Genomic DNA, 20067 nt, shown 5'->3' on the forward strand with positions numbered 1-20067 from the left:
TACCAATTGCAAAAAATATATATAATAAAAGAGCAGTGAAATTCAGAGGAAAAAGAACGAAAAGTCTTAACACTGTTCGTGCTGACTGTGAACAGGATCCCCCTTATTGTGATGTAGGGTAGAGCACACCAAACCTTCCCCTTTCCACTGGTCAATGGATCAAGTAATGATGCTCCACCTCCATGAGGTGCCTTTGCACCCCATAAGTAAAGGATTATCTACAACTGATCTAAGCCTAAGAAGTTTTTATCCAGCAAATAATTTAGTTACTTCAATTATACACAGTCAGAGGCCAATGGTAAGCCTATTTTATCCTCAATAGAGTAATTATTCTACCCTGTGTAAACTTTGAGCTACTACAGTAGATTACAAGAGTCTAAGCAAACAGAATAGTAATTTTTTTCTTACTTTTATGTATAATAGGAGAAAAACAATAGGGAGGAATAAAAAAAGACTAAAGATAGACAGTAAGAGTCTTGTTGAGGGAGACAAGGTAACAGCAGATAATCTTAATTATTTTTAAGATTATTAAAAATACATCCAAGGATACTAAAACAGCCTAATGGGGTGCTGATAACACCATTAAACATTATTATTTAAGCTGTCACTCGTTACAGGAGTGATTCCAGAGGACTGGAAAAAGAGCAAATGTAGTCCCACTACACAAAAGTGGAAGCAAGAAAGACAAGCAACTACAGATCAGTGAGCCTTACATCAATATTAGGGGAAATAATGGAAACACTCTTAAAAAAAATAGTTATAGAATGACACAAACATATGCAACAGGGTAGACACACCAGGAGGGGTAAAACAAATGACATGATCTAAGTAGACTAGAGGAATGATCAAGAGAGTGACAACTACTGTTTAATGCCAAAAAAAATGCTAAATCTTGCACCCAAAGGCTAAATATAGTATTAATGGCACTATAATGGAAATTACTGAGGAGAAAACTATATTAGGTGACTTAAATGCAGGTAAGCAATGTAACAAAGCAATGAGAAAGCAAGTCAGAAGCTTAGAAGCAAAGAGAGAGGAATCCGTAGCAGAATGAAAGAAGTAATAATGCCACTGCACATGTCATTGATACAGCCGCATACTAAAATACTGTGTTCAATTCTGGAAGCCATATCTCCAGAAGGATATAAATACATTAGAGACTGTACAAAGAAGGACAACAAATGGTGCATGGGCTACATCACAACACTTACCCGGAAAGACTAAAAGATCTTAATATGTATAGTTTGGGAGCAGAGAAGGGAAAGGGGGGACATGATAGAAACTTTCAATTATATTAAGGGTTCTAACAAGGTACAGGAGGGAAACATTCTTTAAAGGAAGAGAAGTATTACAGCATGAGGACATGCACTGAAACTGGAGGGAAGTAGGTTCAGAGGAAATCTGAGGATAAATTATTTCACAGAAAGGGTAGTGGATGAGTGGAATAGCCTCCAATCAGAGGTGGTAGAGGCTAATACAATATAGCAATTTAAACATGCTTGGGATAGACTTAAGGATATCCTTAGAAAGATTACAGGACCAAATAGGGTTTGAAGTAACCATAGGTTAAAAAATGGGCAGACTAGATGGGCCAAACGGTATCTGCCATCAAGTTCCTTGTTTCTAGATCTGTTACTTGCCTACTTTGCATGTCAGAGTTGCCAAATGTCAACACATTTACTAAAATTGGAAATGTAGTGAAAGTAAAGTTCTACCTGTATATAATAGAACAAAATAGAGTTCAGTAAAAATCTGATTAACTCCTGAAACTACAATACTACTAATAAAAGTACCAATCTAATGACCTTGATACACCCATCTGTACCCATTATCCACAATACCTGACTGTTCTTCACTTCTAGATTATACTGTTGCTTTCACATTTTGAGATATTTCAGTGTAACATTATTATAGCAGCGAGGAGTGTTTCTTCATAAATGTCAATTTATTTCAATTGTACCTAAATAATAGATGCAACCCGTCACTTGTCAAGCAACAAATATAACTTCTGGATATCCATTATGTTTTCCTCCTCTAAACATCCAGTAGATTTCTTTCCATAACTCTGTATTGTAAGTTATTGTGTTACATATCAAACATTATTCATTCCACATGCAAATTTGCACAATGGTAACATGCATAATATCATTATATACATTGAGTCCACAAGGTTGTAGGTGTCCAATATTCCATTTTCCTAACAACTCTACTATATGCACTACAGAGCTATTCTACGTTTGACTAGAAAGAAACAAATTTCAAATAACAGATTTTCCAATTATAATTCCTTCCATCATGCGGACGCCGACTTGATTTCTAAAAATTTTTTTTTTATTTTTACCTATTTATACGTTAAATTATACAGTTGGTGAAGAAGAATATGACTTTAGAAATGGATTCTTCTGTTAATTGTAGTACAGATCCTCAGAATTGTTAGGGATAAGGATGACGTGGGTGCCCACATACAATACCTGAATGTATAATTCTCCCTGAGCTACCATAATGCTTAATTTCTGAGATCACTGATATAACATGTTCATGCTGCAAAGGATCATAGTAAAAGAATCCACACAGACCAAAAATATGAGGAATTTTAAATGTAATCATAATTTATAGATGAGCACTAAATGATTTGTACATACACAGAGTTCTATAAAAATGGTATACATGTAGTGAACCTGCTACCCAGCATCCCAGTATCTGTGGTGCTTTGTAACCCTTGGCCAAAACTCTTTGTCCATCAGCTATCTATAGAGGGATCAAGACCCTTCTCTGTCCACTGCCAACTATATAGCCAGTGCCTGTCTGCAAATATCAGATTTGGCTCAGAAATACTTTTCTGAATACATCTCTCTTGTATATTACGTATTGTCTATCTGCCAACACAGAATGCAATATTTTTCTATTGAAGTACTGGCTGATCAAAATGATCAAACTCAGCTTATCTTATTTCTGAATAATCTCTTTGATTATTATATGGCATTGTTTTACATTGACTGTGAAAATTGGATGACCCCACCGCAAGTAAAAATTGTTGTGTGTGTTGGCACCTTAACTCTACCGAGATATTCCCCAAAAGGGGCATAGGAATGACGTTAAGAACAATATACAGAGTCAGAAATGTGTGTATTCATTCATTGACATGATAAAATACATTACCCCTTGATTCAATGGCCTTGATACAATTTTTCACAACAGTAAATCCATGTTGATCTAGCTGAGCACCTAAAAGAGAACATACACAATTTTATAGCAATGGCACTCACTAGCAACAAGAGGGACCAAAACAAAGTTTTTATTCCTTCAAGAGAACATTTCATTGTTATGACTTACAGTAACTATTTCGGGTGGCCTTGTTGCTTGTTGAATCCTATTACGGATATCCTTAAAGAACAATTTTATTTTGGGTGGAACTTAAGTTATGCTAGATATATATATAATTATACTTACACGGGACCAGCAATTACCAGATCCACAAGATCTCTACAAGGATTCAAGAGACCAGTTATGCTCATCTTTTTAATGTATCTCTATGTCCAAGGTAATAACCTAGACATAGGAGCAGGGGCGCACTTGGGGGGGATTCCAGTTACCCAGCAACCCCCCTTTCTCTAATAATGAAACCTCACAGATAGTAGGTATATTAATTTACCATAACACATTGTCTGTGTCTGTAATTTTTATACGCGAAAAATGTGAGATATATACATAGACTATAAATATTTTAGAGAAAGGCAGAGTTTGAACACCCCCTATCAAAATATTGCAATCACACCTTTATAAGGCCCATGAAAACCTAGACATTGCAGTATTTGCATATAAAATGTGTGTTTATATTACTATGGCCTTTAGCAAGTATAAACAAAATGTTTAAAAAGACAAAGTGAGGATAAGCATAAAATAAAAATAAACCAGAATTCCAGCACAAACAATGTATAAACATGCATAAGTTATACTTGCCTCCCTCTGATCTTGTCGTAGATCTGCTGAGGCTAAGAAATCGCTGCAATGAATTTAAATAAATCAGTTCAAAGGCATTTTAAAAAAACATATATCCTTGTATTGTTTAAATAACAGTGATCATAAGTATTCATCTCCAAATGCATCCGTTTAAAACTCATCCTGGTCTCGTACTAGACATGATGATGACTGTGCCTAATGTATGATTAAGTGTATTTATTTTGTGCCCAGGGCTTGCCACAAGAATTATGGCTCACCCCTGATTTTGTTCCGAGTCCCACCTCCCCTTGAAAGAGGAATTTGAAATATTTTATTGCTCAATATCTAATAATAATTAAAGTTTAGAACAATAATTTGATTACGTTTTGGGGTGGGTAATGCCAACAGCTTGTGGGTTAGAATGTAACCCCTTCTACCAAAAGATCCTTTATAATATAAATTGTTGTAATATAACCACAAGCGCCCTGAAATCATGGGCTCCTAACATGTGTCCCCAGCCTCCCTCTTGGGCGGCTTTCATTGTGCCCTTTATATGGAGCATTTAACATAATTAAACAAAGGACCCCAAATGTCATTAGTACCTTCAATCATATTTTACTACAACTAAGTTTTGTAAACTTAAATTTGCCTTCGGGGAATATTCTTTGAATTTCTTCACATTTCACAAATCACACTGCCCATAACTAAACTTTAGTTAGATTCTAGATGCCCTAAATGAATTTTTCAGTCGTATTTATATTTATGACAATGTATATGTAATATCAGCAGTTATTTCACCGATTAACATTGGCATTATCTCACTGCATATATTCACATTGTTTGCAGCTGTGCGTTACATTTCAGTTTGCACACAAAGATCAGTGTTTGGAAATCCGTACAGTCAAAACACTATTATTTAGAGTTACAGGTAAAGAGGTGTCATTTTATCAGAAGCACATAAAAAAAAAAACAAAGACCTGTTAATCTAGTGTTATGAAATCAATGATTATTTTTAGACCCAGCAGCCCTGTAGAATAATATAGGATTAAAATACTTTTTCACTAAAATCACAAAACTGTGATAAACTTGAAGCCACTGGGTTTTGGTAACTGCTTTAAGCAAAAAGAAACTCCAAAAAATATGAAAGTGTTTTAACTGTTGTGAAAGTAATCATGACCAAGATGCGTGGGACATACAAGAAAATTCATGACAACGTTTGATAATTGCACTGACAAACTATATAAAGTATACTAAATGTATGTAATCAAGAATGGTTTTATTATCTTACAGATGCTTTTCCACCCAGTACTTCCATCCAGAGGTGCCAATCTTCCTCTGAAAAAGCTTGCATGGTAATGAGAAGTCCTGGCCTTAGTAAAGAAGTAAAAATCAAGTTAGTAACAAAACAAACACCAAGAGCATAAAAACGTTCACCACATAAATGTAGATTACAGTTCAAAAAACAATTATGACTAAACCAATCTCTCCCAAATTTCTTACATGATATTTTAACTAGAGATGCTCGGGCTCGATTTTCTAAAAACCAAACCCACCCGAACTTAGGGGATCCGAGTAGGCTCGCGAATCAGTACGGTACTTTCGTACGTCCTCGGATCAGAATCGAGGCAAAACAGCATTGTTGCGCTGTCGGATCTCGCAGGTTTTGGATTCCATAAGTACCTCCCTCCCCAGGAGATCCTGTTTCTGTGTGAGCAATGGCGCTGGGGTAGCAGAGTCAAATTATGTGACTTTAGCAAAAAATAAATAGGGATTTTAGAAAAAAAAAAAAAAAAGAGAGATCCAAAACGAAAACACGCGAGTGCGGTTTTGCCAAAACCAAAACACAAAGTTAATTCAGATCCAAAACCAAAACACGGGGGTCAGTGAACATCTCTAATTTTAACTAAAAACATGTGAACAATGTTTATTGTTATTATTAAGCATACAGAGTCAGACATTTTTCATGGTGAAGTTGAAACGGTTATATAACTAGGAAAATAAGATACTAAATGTATGTTGTAATTATTACACAGCACGTATAAAGCTGTCAGTTTACACAGTATTACACAGAGTTGTTAAATAAATTGTGGATGTGATTGGGGTGTTGTTCCCTAAGTGTGAGGGGCAATCCTTTGTAGGCTGTTAAGGGTCCTGGGCATTGCAACCAATTAATATTGCTAACCCTGCTTGTCCATTATAAAGGGGATGGAGTGGTTATTTCAATAGTGTTCACAGCTAGTTTTGCTGCAGACCTAGGTGCTGGGATGATTGTTTTTAACAGGGGGATAAAACGATGCAGCCAAAGCTTAATATTACGATGAAGCATGCTTATGGACACAGGTAAAACTGGCCCACCGGGCAGAGGGCTTTCTTGTGAGAGATTACAAGGGCTGGCTGTGTTAAGTGGTTTAAAAAATTTATCCTATGCATGTGGTGTAAGATAAGAAACTCAAGCTTAATCGGAGATGCAAGGAATAAGCAACTTTAAGAAATGTTGAGCACCTCTCACCTACACACAGCTGTACATTACACAGACACGTGAACAAACATATAACTAGAGGAAGTATGCAGTGGAGATTATGGCTAGCAAACTTCATGTTAGAAAATAATCCCACTGCAGGAAGTTCCGAATGATAATATGACATTACTGTTACAGAGGACCTGTAACAGCTTACAACAGGTTATTTCAATAATTCCTAATAGTGACGTCACACAGAGCCAGCAAATGTGCTGTGAACATGAATGTGGTGTCACTAAATGTGTGCGTGACATAAACCTGGAATACACAGACTATAAAAGGAGGAAAATGCACAGATTGAGCACCTCATTTATTTAGCTACAAACCACTGGAATTTGTAGCGCTAAATGACATCATTCTATGGCATTTTAGCAGGATGTGCAAACAATACTATTACTCACACTACACTATTAATGCTAGTTTTTCTATATCTGTATGACAGGTACAGCAGGAGTGCCGAGGACATCCAGTGATGTATAATCATTGTTGGTGTGTAGAGGTTGTGTAGGAGCGTATATTACAGATCATGCGAGCCATGTAAGGTACAGCAGGAGTGCCGAGGACATCCAGTGACGTATAATCATTGTTGCCGTGTAGAGGTTGTGTAGGAGCGTATATTACAGATCATGCGAGCCATGTAAGGTACAGCAGGAGTGCCGAGGACATCCAGTGACGTATAATCATTGTTGGCATGTAGAGGTCGTGTAGGAGCGTATATTACAGATCATGCGAGCCATGTAAGGTACAGCAGGAGTGCCGAGGACATCCAGTGACGTATAATCATTGTTGGTGTGTAGAGGTTGTGTAGGAGCGTATATTACAGATCATGCGAGCCATGTAAGGTACAGCAGGAGTGCCGAGGACATCCAGTGACGTATAATCATTGTTGGCATGTAGAGGTCGTGTAGGAGCGTATATTACAGATCATGCGAGCCATGTAAGGTACAGCAGGAGTGCCGAGGACATCCAGTGACGTATAATCATTGTTGCCGTGTAGAGGTTGTGTAGGAGCGTATATTACAGATCATGCGAGCCATGTAAGGTACAGCAGGAGTGCCGAGGACATCCAGTGACGTATAATCATTGTTGCCGTGTAGAGGTTGTGTAGGAGCGTATATTACAGATCATGCGAGCCATGTAAGGTACAGCAGAGTGATGATGGGTGACTTTTTAGACAAGTTAATGTATGAAGAACATTTTCCTAACAACAACTGCCTGCATACTTTAATTTGAAAAGGTTTCTCTTTCTTAGCATGGCATATTAAAATAAGTGACATACTATTCATCTTACCTCTCTACAGCTTCCACGTCAAAACAGAACCTCCTGTCTATGGTGTCTGTGTTTCGTTTTGTGCAGTACTTGAGTATAAAACTCTCCCCTTCACCCTAGCAAAATAAAAAAATCATATTACTGGTCTATATAATGAACATGAATACTTTGCACATGATGATTCTTTAGATATATCTGTGCTATGAAACGTCAATTGTCCAAATTCACCATTGATTACTGTGTATACACATTTGAGATGAGATCAGATTTGCCAATCATCGATTTTCCCAAAATCGACAGTGAAAGAGTCAGTCTTTTGGGTGAAAATTGTCTGGCAAAATGTATACAGATGTGGTAGGGCTTGGACTCAGTCAGTGTAGAACTGTGTACAGTGTACCCAGGATTCAAACACCTTCAATCATTTTAATACAGACTTTTACTTATACATTTGTAAATGGTGCAAACTCCTTCACAAATGTGTCAACAAGCATTTACCTATAACAAGATTACTTAAGTTAAAAGCACAAATACATATTTTGTACTCACTATTTTTCCTCCTGATCTATGTTCATATGGAAACATAGAGAATGTTTTGGATTCCTTCTTGTACATGCAGTAGTGTTTTACCCAGCTTGAACCAAAAGGAGCAGGTCCTATATTAGAGAAGAAAAAGGATTCAGGATAAGTGGAAGTTTGAATAAATAAAATAGATTTAAGAAAAAAACTTAGATTTGAATAGAGTGGGGATTTGATGTCTACACCATATGACGAAATTAAATTGAATTTTCATGATAGTAAGGGGAAACAAAAAAACAAACAAAAAAAATCATATTACTTGCCACCACAACTCAGGGGCCCAAAACTGTGAATAAAAGGATATTTTCAAAGTATATTTTTTTTTTTAGCATTATGCATTATCTAGTAGTAAATACTATCTTAATGAATTCTGACTCTTCAATATAAGTATGTAATATGGGTCACATGGGACAACATGTATCACTTCATACTCTAACCACAGAATGTATGAATGTATAGGTAGCGTAGAGCTTACGCTTTTCCTGGATGTAGAGATATCCTTCCATTGTATACGGACTGACTCGCTTATGTTCCTGTGGGCTTTTTTGAATTTTTTTCATTAATTCTTCTACCTCCGACCGTGTGCCTTCAAACCGATTTCGTGTCTGCAGAATACAAATCATTATACAATAATGCTTATTCTATTTTATACAAATACAAGAGACATGTACAGCTTCAAGAACATGGTATACGCAGTTTACTTTACCATATAAAGCAGCATGATCAGAAATTATATATAGAGTACAAAAAATTGACACATTGGGTCTTTGGCTAAATATTCATATCAAAAAGGAGTGTGTGTTTGACCTTTATTAATTGCACTGCAAAATAGTCAAAGCACAACAGTCTTGTAAAAGAGTTCACAGCCACTTACTCTGAATACCTATGGGCCAAACTGAAGAGTTACGTTATACATTATTGCTTTACAGAAACAGCTGAAAAATGTACAATGGAATCAAAACATACTTTACAAAATAAAATACATAAAGATTATATAAGGCTGGATTGATCAGTTGAAATATATTATAGATTTGTGTCCTTGCTGGGAATATTTTTCTTTTTATCATTCAAACTATATCCACAACATAGCATTGGTTGTTTTATTGAATTAAAGTTGAAATAAGGTCAAGACAAATACAAAACAAAACAAAATATGATGTAGATGAGGGTGAAATGTATTAACTTGCCTCTGTATGTACGTGAAAACAATGCTGGTAATTTAGACGTTGCTCTTCATAAAGGCCTAGATCGTGTCATATCACTAACATGAATCAACATAATCTCCCTTGTTAGCAGCAATATAATGTTTGGTACAAAAGACTTTTCACCTCTTTTACTTGTTACACTTCTCACAGTTTAAAACAAAAATACTAATAAAATAAATTTAGCAAGAGCAAAGCATTTCCAACTGATATAAGGTTTTCATTTTCATGTTTGATGTTTAGGACACGCTGATATAAAAAATAAATACAATTAATTTCATTAAGTGTGCATATTAACATACAGGTGCAAAACTATAGCTGAATTTACTGTTACGTTCATTTTCTCACTAAATATCTTGTTGTATCAGAATTAATTATTATTGCATTTTCCTACAATTCACCAGTTCTGTACTAATTGAATATCCCTCAAGGTGGCAGTATATTTCCACACTTTTTTAAGCATGCATTGCTTTCGACTACTAACTTTGAAGCATAAAACAAGACTGTGAAAATAAAAAACATTGTGAACCTCCATGGTGGTTCAGGGACTTAGTGGTTTATATGAAAACAGAAAAAAAGAGAAAGCGTTTGACAGAGTGGCCTGACCATTCATGCAGTGCACTTTAGTGAGCATGGAGACACAGGGAGCTTTTTGCAGGGAAATTGCAGCCCTGTACCACAATCCCTCAACTGCGGTACTAGCAAATGATTTCACCTCTGCCCCATTCACCGTCTATAAAGGTCACCCGTCAGGGCTGCCCTCTATCACCATTACTCTTCACATTAATTATAGATCACCTAGAAACCTGAATTCAGATAGCACAGGCATCAAAACTAGCACCAGCGACCACAAAAAAACGCTATATGCCAATGACGTCATTGTGACAGTCACAAACTCTCATACTGCCCTGCCCCCCCTTTTTTTGGGAAATTCAAACATATAGCGAATTAACTGATTACAAAATCAACGTGGATAAATCCACATACCACCCTCTCTTCTTCACTCTCAAGGAGAATTATGCCTTTCGCATACCTCAAAAACAAATATTTAGAAATCTACTTCACTAAAACTTTCCCCCAGCTATACGCAGCCAACAACCCGCTGGAACAGGCACCTCATCTCCTGGATCAGACACATAGCCAGTGTTAAGATGAATGTCCTCTTGAAACTACTATATATCTGGCAGACTCTCCCCATATCCTTGACTATGTCCTAATGAACCTACACAGCAATCAAAATTCATTGGGGCAGGAGGAAAACCAAGAATTCGCATGCGGATCCTTCATAAAACAGCAGACAGAGGGGATTGGGAGACCCTCATTTGCGGAATTATCTGGCCACTCAGCTCTCTCAATGTGTGGCCCGGCATTCCCCGCTGCATCAAAGAGTCTGGACGTATTTTGAATCAGACTTATTGGCTTACTACTCTTCATATTCCCTTCTATGGACACCCCAAACCAGAGACCTAACACAGTAAACCACTTTCCCACAGTTAAGTTTTCCATATCAATATGGGATATGGCCATGTACCCACCAACTGCGCTCCTATTACACAATGCTCACTCCACTTTGGAACTCACGCACATTCCCCCCCCAGACCTCAAACAAAAACTTTTCCATAATTGGACATAACCTACTGTTTATGAGGGATCTGGCCCCCATGCGCGTTTTTCCCACCTACACAGCCCTCAGCACTACGCTGACACTTCCCAACCGGGTGTTATACCAATACCTACAACTCAGACACTACTTTAACTTCCTCAAGCTCTCTTTAGCTTCTGAGCAATGCTCACCATTCAAGGTTCTCTGCTGCGTTTCCTTTTTGTCCAAGGGCCTTAGTTACACCATATACCAAACGCTGCTTCAACACAATCAGCCCCCAAGGACCCCCACAAATTGGCTTGGGAGCAGAAAGTGCTAGACTCGAAAGAGTGGTCTAAAATCAGACTTAATCTGGCTAAAACTTCAATATTGGTTCGAGTAAAAGAGGACGCTCACAAGATCTTTTACAGATGGCAGTGGGTCCCCATCCGCTCAGTTTTCCACAATTCATCAGATCTCTGCTGGCGGGCCTGCGGTCAGCGGGGCACCCTGCTGCACACTTGGTGGACCTGCCCAAAAATATGCCAATACTGGTGAGACGTCAACTCGCTCATATTATCCATCACCAACATTGGCATGCCTGTTTCTGTATTTATACACACTCTTCCCCAGGCTCATTTCCGATATCTCCACTATTGACAGAAATTGATCAGACACATAATCAACGCGGCAACATGCCTCATAGCCGCCAACTGGAAAACCATCGCCCCGCCTACCAAGTCCAACACTATTCAGAACGTGTGGGAAAGATACCGCATGGAGAGCATAACCACCACAATACACACTACCCCCACTGTCTTTCAGGCTGTTTGGTCACCGTGGACTACTCACTATGGAGCAGCCCCTCCTTTAACCACGACACATTCCCATCTGCAAAACTTTCCCCACCCGTCCTCCCAACACATGTAGGTCACCACTAACCACTGCCTAACTAACCTCCTCCTCCAACCAACCCCACCCCATTGTCTGTCTACCCCAAAATCCATGGCATACACCTATCCCCCGGTATATATAGTGCCAATCTATTGCTCTTGACATTTTTGTTTGTTTTGTAAATTCATTAGCTATATACCCATTGACTTGTTGATTATCCCCATTATGCCTTGCCTATTCAAAAAAACAAAAAACCTTGAAACAAAAAAGACCATTTTAAATGTATTTTTAATGTTTTAGGTTTTACACATTAAATAATATATAGATTACAAAGAATATGTATTTTATTTTTTTCCTGTATATATCTTTTAGATTTTACTCTACAGAATGGTCACATGACAAAGTACAGCCTCTGGTGTGTTACCAAACAACTCCTGCCACTGCCAATCCATAGCAGTACTCTAGGCACTGTGCGAACACACATTTAGGTCAGATTACTACATTAGCAATGTATGTCAAATTATTATTCCCAAGTATGTTACACTAAATAAATAAAAAAAAAAAAAAAAAAAAAAAGAGGTAGCAGATGGGTTTTATCCCTTATAAACTTTCATTTAACCAAAGTTTATCACCGACATAAATTTTGATCTGCAGAGGACAATGTCTTAACGATACTCATTACCTCGACAGCGACTACAAGGACATGGCAATTCTGAAGAGTACTACCCAGACATGATAAAAAAAAACAAAAAAAAAAAAAAAAACAAACAACTTACCATGACACAGATGACGTGATGCGACGACCGGATGTGTTGCAGACTGAGAAATGACGTCACGTCAAAACGCGACTCCTCTTAAAGTGCCGATGGATGGACCATGCTTGTAAAGGTTAGGTTAACCCTAGGCCTAGCTTTAACTTCTAATCCTAACCCTAACATAATACTTACATTGGATGAAAAGCAGCCGGATACGTCAATCGGTGCTTTAAGAGGAGTCACGTTTTGACGTGACGTTATTTTTCTTAGTCGGCAACACATTGGGTCGTCACATCACTTCATCTGTGTCATGGGAAGTCTTTTTTTTTTTTCATGTCGGGATAGTAGTCTTTGGAATTGTCATGTCGTTGTAGTCTCTATTTTCTGTGTTAAACTGACTACCACCGTCCATTATCACCAACAAGGGAAATAATGCTACTTACATTTTGAATGTTGATCTGTAGCTCCAGTTTGTAGTGATTAAAATCTTTAGCAAGTTCATATCCTTGGTGATAGAAGGTAAAAATCCCTTGGAAGAAAGACAGCATCTAAGAAATAAACAGATCTAATTACAGAAATAAAGAACAGAGTGTCCATAAAAACTACAGTAAAACCCATAAACCCTTAAACCCATAGCCCAAAGTCATCATAATGGTCTTTCTTCATCGATCCCTGGCTTAAGCGTATCGGTTGCAGGACTTGCCTATTGTGCCAGGTGTTGTCTGGCCTCTTCTCCAGCCATCACCGGTTAAATGTCTTACAAGACGTGCCACAGAGGACAATTACATAGCTAATAGGTATGCTTATAGATGTTGTTAGTAATATCATGTGAAAATAAAATGGGGACAACACAGAGACACATGAAGTAGTTTGGTAGGTAGGATAATGGCCCAGGTGTGGACCCGCTGATGGTGTCGGGGTGAGGGTTGTGGACATGCAATAGCGCAATTCAATCATCTCCACTCTGCTGGGATGCACCAATAGATATATTTAGAAAGGCCATGATGTGTCAAGGGTTAATGCTTGCCTAAATATAATCTGTAGATTTCCATTTGTAATATAATTGAAAAAAAAAAAAAAAAATGTTTGACTTAATACCAAAGCCTCATCTGTCCCAATACATTTTAACATAAAATTAGCTGATAAAATAAGAATTAACAATCTGGATGAACTTTGTTTCATACAGAGGTGAGTTTGTCACCACCATCTTCTTGCATCAGTTTGACAGCAGACTCGCATTACTATTCTATACTACTGGGCACTATGTAACTTTATGTCTGTGGCTTCCTGCTCATCTCCATGCCCACATAATGGCATTGCCCTCGTCACATGAGCTGCCCTCACTAACATAATGGCATCAGTGGAAAGGTCACTGCCTCACGTATGATCAGCACACCCTTCTCCTGAAACATTTGCAAATATATTTAGTCTTTGGTCATTATGGGGTTAAGATATATATATATATATATATATATATATATATATAGCAGTAAGGCCATTTCAGTGCACGGGCAGGCTGAGCTGGGGGGGCATTTGCCACCCAGGCCAGTCCCATAGTTTGGTACCTTGGGCTGAGTCACTGGGCCACCTGTATATTTTTTCCTTGAAAATGTTCCTAAAAGGCTGCCGAGTCAAGTCTTGCCCCCTGGGCTAAAGTTTGCCAGCCCTCCCCTGTTTCAGTGTATACACAAGTATCATGATTTTATTATGTAATAATCTTTACAAATTTGTTTAGCTCTGTTTTAAGGTTACACATTACAGAATAGAGATCCAAAATACAATCTAAAGAAAGGAATACCTAGAATGAAAAAAAACAAAACCTTGTTGCTAGCATATAATACAATAGCAACAATAACTCAATGTAGTACGTCAATGACTGGAAGACAAGGCAATCAGTTTATGTATACCACTGGCCTTACTTACAGGCTCCACAAATTCAAATTTTTTCCGCTCCTGGATTTCCTGAAGTTTACACACATATTCAAGAGACAGCTCATAAAAATGTTGCCGATTCTGCTCCACTTGGACATCTGCCTAAATGGGAGAAAGAAAACAGCTGCTTAGAGCTCCAGAATAACTGCACTGTACATTTCATGCCATACCCTTTAAGGAATAGATTGGTGCATCCCTTGAAAAGCAAGTCAAGAGCTGTGCGTGCAATATAAACATGCTTCCCGATCAAAGGGGACCTAAAACGCTATATATGGATTTTTACTCAAAACATATATTAGTAAAGTTCATAAATAAAGAGCTACAGACTCACAGGCAGAAGTGGAAATGTTATTGTTAAGGTATTTATTACATATTTCAGAATGTTCTATTTTATATTAACACATACTGAAACTAGCCACACATATGCCGTTTCATTCATCTGGGAAGAACAGCTGTGTGGTCATTTTGAATGCTTGGCCAACTATATAGATCCCATCGTTCGGGACATGCACTGAATTCAGATCAGAATCTGTCCATACATGATAATGTCATCCTGGTTCTTCTTTCACTCTCTCTTCCCACGCTGTGGGCTTCCCTCTTTATTAGTGTGAGCCAGCCCTGGCTGTCTAGGTTGGGGCTGGTTTTCTCTCTATCAGGGTGAGCCTACACTCCTTCTCCCACTGCTTATTTAATGGAAAGCAGCCCAGGTGGTCTAGCATTGGTTGAGGAATTTGCATGGGCCATACTGCCCTATTCTCTATGTATGTTTCATTTACAGAGATTCTCCCATTCATTTCAGTAGCCATCCATCTGCGGCTTATGCATGTAGCACACATGCGGAAAACAGCATTGACATATCGACCATAGGTCTACCTCATGTGAACCACACATCAGATGCATAGCGTTTATACATATGGTTTCATCTTGCGTTTTTTGACGCAACTGCAACGCCAGCGGGTAACTGACCTAAATGAGCAGTTCGTTTACTGCTGTTCTGTTTACACTTTATTTTCAGGGAGTATCTGCGGAAACAAAACATCCAGTGCTGTGAATTTGTAATGCTTGGAGAGATAAGCGGAAGAGTGGATTCTCTTTTCTCTGGTGAGGAGACCTTGTGTAAAAGGTCACAAACTCATCCTCTGCTCATTTTCTCATACATTCCTCTATAGCAGTCCCCTTGGAAAGAGCAGGATCATTTGAAAATAGCCCCTCTGGGGAAAAAAAGCAGGCTAAGAAAAACACTATGTTTTCTGTCAAACAAGATAATGATCTTCCATTAATAGAACAATGTGTGGACAGCAGAACAAAATAATTATCCCATGATTATACAAATGTAGCTGAAATCAATAAAAAAGATACTAGTTTTTCACATCTTTCACCACATATACAATAGCAAGGAATATACTCACATAATACACAGATTATTATGTTAATACATTTATATAAAACTCTTGCAAAAAAAATAATATGGTTGATAATGTACCCATTGCTTTCATTTATAAGGATATTCGAGGTCACAAAGTTCCACGACCATATATATTTATGCAGGTAACGAAGCTCTGGCGAAGCTTCCTAACCAGTAATAATTTACTGCAGAGGGTATGCTATTCCTTGTATTACTTAATTTAAAAAAAAAAAATCAAAAAAAAAAAAATCCACAAACCAAAAAAAACACTTCTGTATAGACATAAAAAACATCTGACATGCAAAACTATTATTAGAGACATACACCGAAATAAAAGACTCACTGGTGCAAGCATACACACAATCAGAATCAAGTTACCATGCACTGTCCAGTTCCTACTGATTTCTGTAACGATTTTACCAATGACTGAAAGTTCCGATTAGCAAGCAGATTTATGTGTACACCATACTCGCCCACTTTTAGGCACTGAAGTCTGGGAGATCCCGGACAGGGGGCGTGCCTAGAGGATGGGAGGGGGCAGGGCGCGGTCAATCGCATCATTTTGCCCCCCATCCCCCAGCGTCGGAAATGTTATTTTGATGCGGGGCGGGTCCAAAATGACGCGTTTCACCGCAAATCGCGTTATTTTGGACAGGCATTTGCCGGATTCGGGAGACTTGCCTGCTCTACCGGGAGTCTGGGAGACCGACTCGGATTTCGGGAGTCTCCTGGACATACCGGAAGAGCTGGCAAGTATGGTGTACACACCTACACAATTTACCGTCAAATCTTTGAGCTTCATCTGTCATAACCATCTGCTGAAATGATCGTGACTCTGCACACTCTATAGAGGTCTGCCTACACTGATGGTCGTGAGTGCGTACACACTTCCACATTTGCCTGACATCAATTGTGGATTGTGATTTTTAGGAAGTTTATAAAACCAAATCAAACAATGCAATGTGCTTTGGTGCAATAAACATGATCATACACAGTCTTGCAATATCTTGTTTATCGTGTGATCTGCATGATAATTGCATAGGTGTGTACCCAGCTTAACAGTGAAGCCTCCGGGAACAGCTGAGATATCAAGCTGACATTTGAGGGACTACATTCAAGAATAACTTCAAGACAGTCCTACCTCCTGCAACTGTGGCTCTTTCTTCTTTGAGGACATGCTTAAATGTTTATCCAGATTGCTGTAATTCTTTTCTGTCTCTTTATCAAACTTCTTTTTTTCTTCCTGTAGAAGGGAGATGCACAAATATTTATTGTCATTCTTTAAATGAAAGGAATAATAAACATCAATATGTGTTAGTGCCATAGTGCCAGTGCCTATTGCTGAGTATACACTACACTGTTTTCGTCCAATAACCGGCTAAAACAGCCGACATACGACCGCTCGTTCAAAACGCGGGTCAGTGTGTGCAGTGACACAATGGTCGAAAGTCTGCCCAAATGGACGATTATCGCCTCATTTGGTTGGTCGTACAGTTTAATATTTCCGTTCCAATCTCGTTTCCGCTGTGTAGTGTGTATAAACTTCCGACCGATCCACAACAGTGAGTACGAAATTACAGTCATTGCTCACGACAACATGGCTGTAAAAAGTCGCTAAAGGGACGTCTGCTCTTCCCTTTATCGTCCTAAACAAGGCTAGTGTGTATGCAGTCCATGGACCGAGTGATCGGACCATCGGTCGCATGTAAAATCGCTCGGCATAAAATGTTGGTCGAAATTCCTGCAGTGTGTACCCAGCTTATGTATTACTCTCCTGAATAATGGCTGCCTGCACTATAGGCTCTAGGTGCATTTCAATGACTTAATCAAAAGTACTTTACACTACTATTAGTCAGTAACAAACAAGTTTCATACAGTAAGGGAACAGCTTGAAGCTGCCTGGTAAAAACATATTGAGAATTATATAGTCTACCAAGTGAATCATTGTATCTAGTGTCAATAGATGAAACAGAAACCGTTCACAAACAGTTAAAACGTCAGATTTTTTTTTTTTTAAAGTTTGTTTTTTCTCATATAAAGTCCAATGATTAATGTAGTTTTGGAGCACAGCATCTCTGCAATGTCACACAATGGAGGCATTTACGATCATGTGTCATTGGGCAACAGTTACATATATGTCCTTTCATATAAACATACGTTTAACCATACAATCTTCCCACATCATTTTTACAGATGCCGCATGTGCTGATGGGGGAAGCTGCTTTTTCCACTATGAAACGTTCAGTATGTTGCTTCCTGCTTACTGCCATTTCCCTCCTCACATCATTACACATACCCTGTCAATGAAGACCTGTCCTCATTAACACAATCGCACAGGTCAGCATCTCACAGAAGGTCAACACACTACTCTCCTGAGATACTCTGTGCTTCTGTGTACATTTTGTTGATCTGATTTGCTGCAAACTGTTCTAACCCCTCACAGTTTAAAACGGAGAAGAGGAAGTGGAACTGAGCAGTCAAGTTACATGGAAAACAGGTCATTATAATGACACTATTCTGACTGCTGCATGAACAGTGATACTCTTAACTTTTTCAGCCATGTTATGTGCACTCTGTGTATCCAGGACATGGTGATCCAATTTGTATGTGGGAATATATAAAACCCGAGATAACAAAACGATCACATAAAATATAATAAAAATGCTTCTTCTGGCCACATAATGCTATAAAGTTATTTCTACAAAACAATTTCCACTCATTATCATGTACAGTGATAGTGCTGCCAAATAATAGCTGATGCATCTCCAAGAGCTTTGAATACAAGTTGTTCTAAAATTCCTTTTTTGGTTGAGAACAGGAGGCAGTACCCCTATCAAATTGTAATGCTAAGAAAATATTCAATGTGGAAAACAATTCCATCCTGCTATTGAAAGCCTTAATTTGGTGTATATAATCCAGCTACCCAGGCGAAACACTTATGTAACAAACAATAATAATAATCTTGAGGTAGAGGAAAACAAATAAGTACACAAAATGTAAATACTTTGCTTAAGTCTGGTGAGGTACATGTGTGCTTTATTGCAGATAATTATTTGTTAATAGGCTAGCAAAACTGTACAAGAAGCCGATATTCAGGATTGTCATTTAAAACAATAAACCACTTGTATGAAAACATTTTCAGGATTAGAGACTTTGGCGTGGCAATTCATGGCAAATTCACTACATACTTTTTATTTAAAGAAGTAGTTTTCATTTTTTTGTAATCCTCTCTTCCCAAAAGAAGCTATTTTACCACAAGAATGTAACCATATCTATCCTGTAAATGATGTTCTGCTCAGACCACTTCCTCCGCTGACTGATCGGCAACAGCTGCTAGGTCAGGCAGTATGATTTTATCAGTGCCGTAACTAGACATTTTAGTGCCCTGGGCGAGACAGGGAACCGACGCCCCCCATCTAAGTGGGAGTGACGTGTCAAATGGGTGTGGCCAACCTAATATGGGGGTGTGGCTAGCACTTTAATGAAAGAATTCTGTTACACATATTTGCAAATACATTAAACATTTAAACTGTTAAAGAAAAAAATATTAACGCATACCTTACCTGACAAAAATCTGTTATTTAATATTATATTTATATTATGCCAGTAATGGCTCTCTTCATCACACTGTACCATGTAGCCTCCCTTTGCCCCTCAAAACATTACGCAATGTAAAAAGGTGCTTTGGGCAATAGAGAACACTAAAATCTAATTTAAATAACTACCATTTAATAAATATTCATATCAGTTCTACCTAATGAAGGTGTTTGTTCCATTAAGTGTCATTAATTTACGAGCGCGAGAGAGAGCGCGAGAGAGCGATTATATATATGTATATATATATATATATATAGTGATGTGGGAAGTTCTGAATGTGAGCAGGGGAGAGTTGTGCGGTGGCTGCGTTCTCTCTAAGATTGTAGAGGCCCACATAATACTTAGCGAAGTGATTGGCTGTGCCTTGGGAATTCAAAATGTTTAAGCCCTCCGGGGT

The 20067-nt window shown here is 38.2% G+C and overlaps 1 protein-coding gene across 2 annotated transcripts in view; it reads right to left on the reverse strand.

Moving 5' to 3' along the window:
• The window catches only part of ARHGAP10 (Rho GTPase activating protein 10), a 169188-nt gene that overhangs the window by 72935 nt on the left and 76186 nt on the right, over positions 1–20067 (reverse strand). For both annotated transcript variants that reach the window (XM_075198927.1, XM_075198919.1), the window contains 9 exons: positions 17215–17316; positions 14660–14770; positions 13180–13284; positions 8779–8908; positions 8274–8380; positions 7749–7843; positions 5228–5309; positions 3961–4003; positions 3160–3225 (listed from right to left, as the gene is read on the reverse strand). In XM_075198927.1, the coding sequence (XP_075055028.1) occupies positions 3160–3225; positions 3961–4003; positions 5228–5309; positions 7749–7843; positions 8274–8380; positions 8779–8908; positions 13180–13284; positions 14660–14770; positions 17215–17316 (841 nt within the window). The remainder of the gene's footprint in view (positions 1–3159; positions 3226–3960; positions 4004–5227; positions 5310–7748; positions 7844–8273; positions 8381–8778; positions 8909–13179; positions 13285–14659; positions 14771–17214; positions 17317–20067) is intronic.

The sequence above is a fragment of the Mixophyes fleayi genome, chromosome 1 (genome assembly GCF_038048845.1).
Source record: "Mixophyes fleayi isolate aMixFle1 chromosome 1, aMixFle1.hap1, whole genome shotgun sequence".
Classification (NCBI taxonomy): Eukaryota; Metazoa; Chordata; class Amphibia; order Anura; family Limnodynastidae; genus Mixophyes; species Mixophyes fleayi.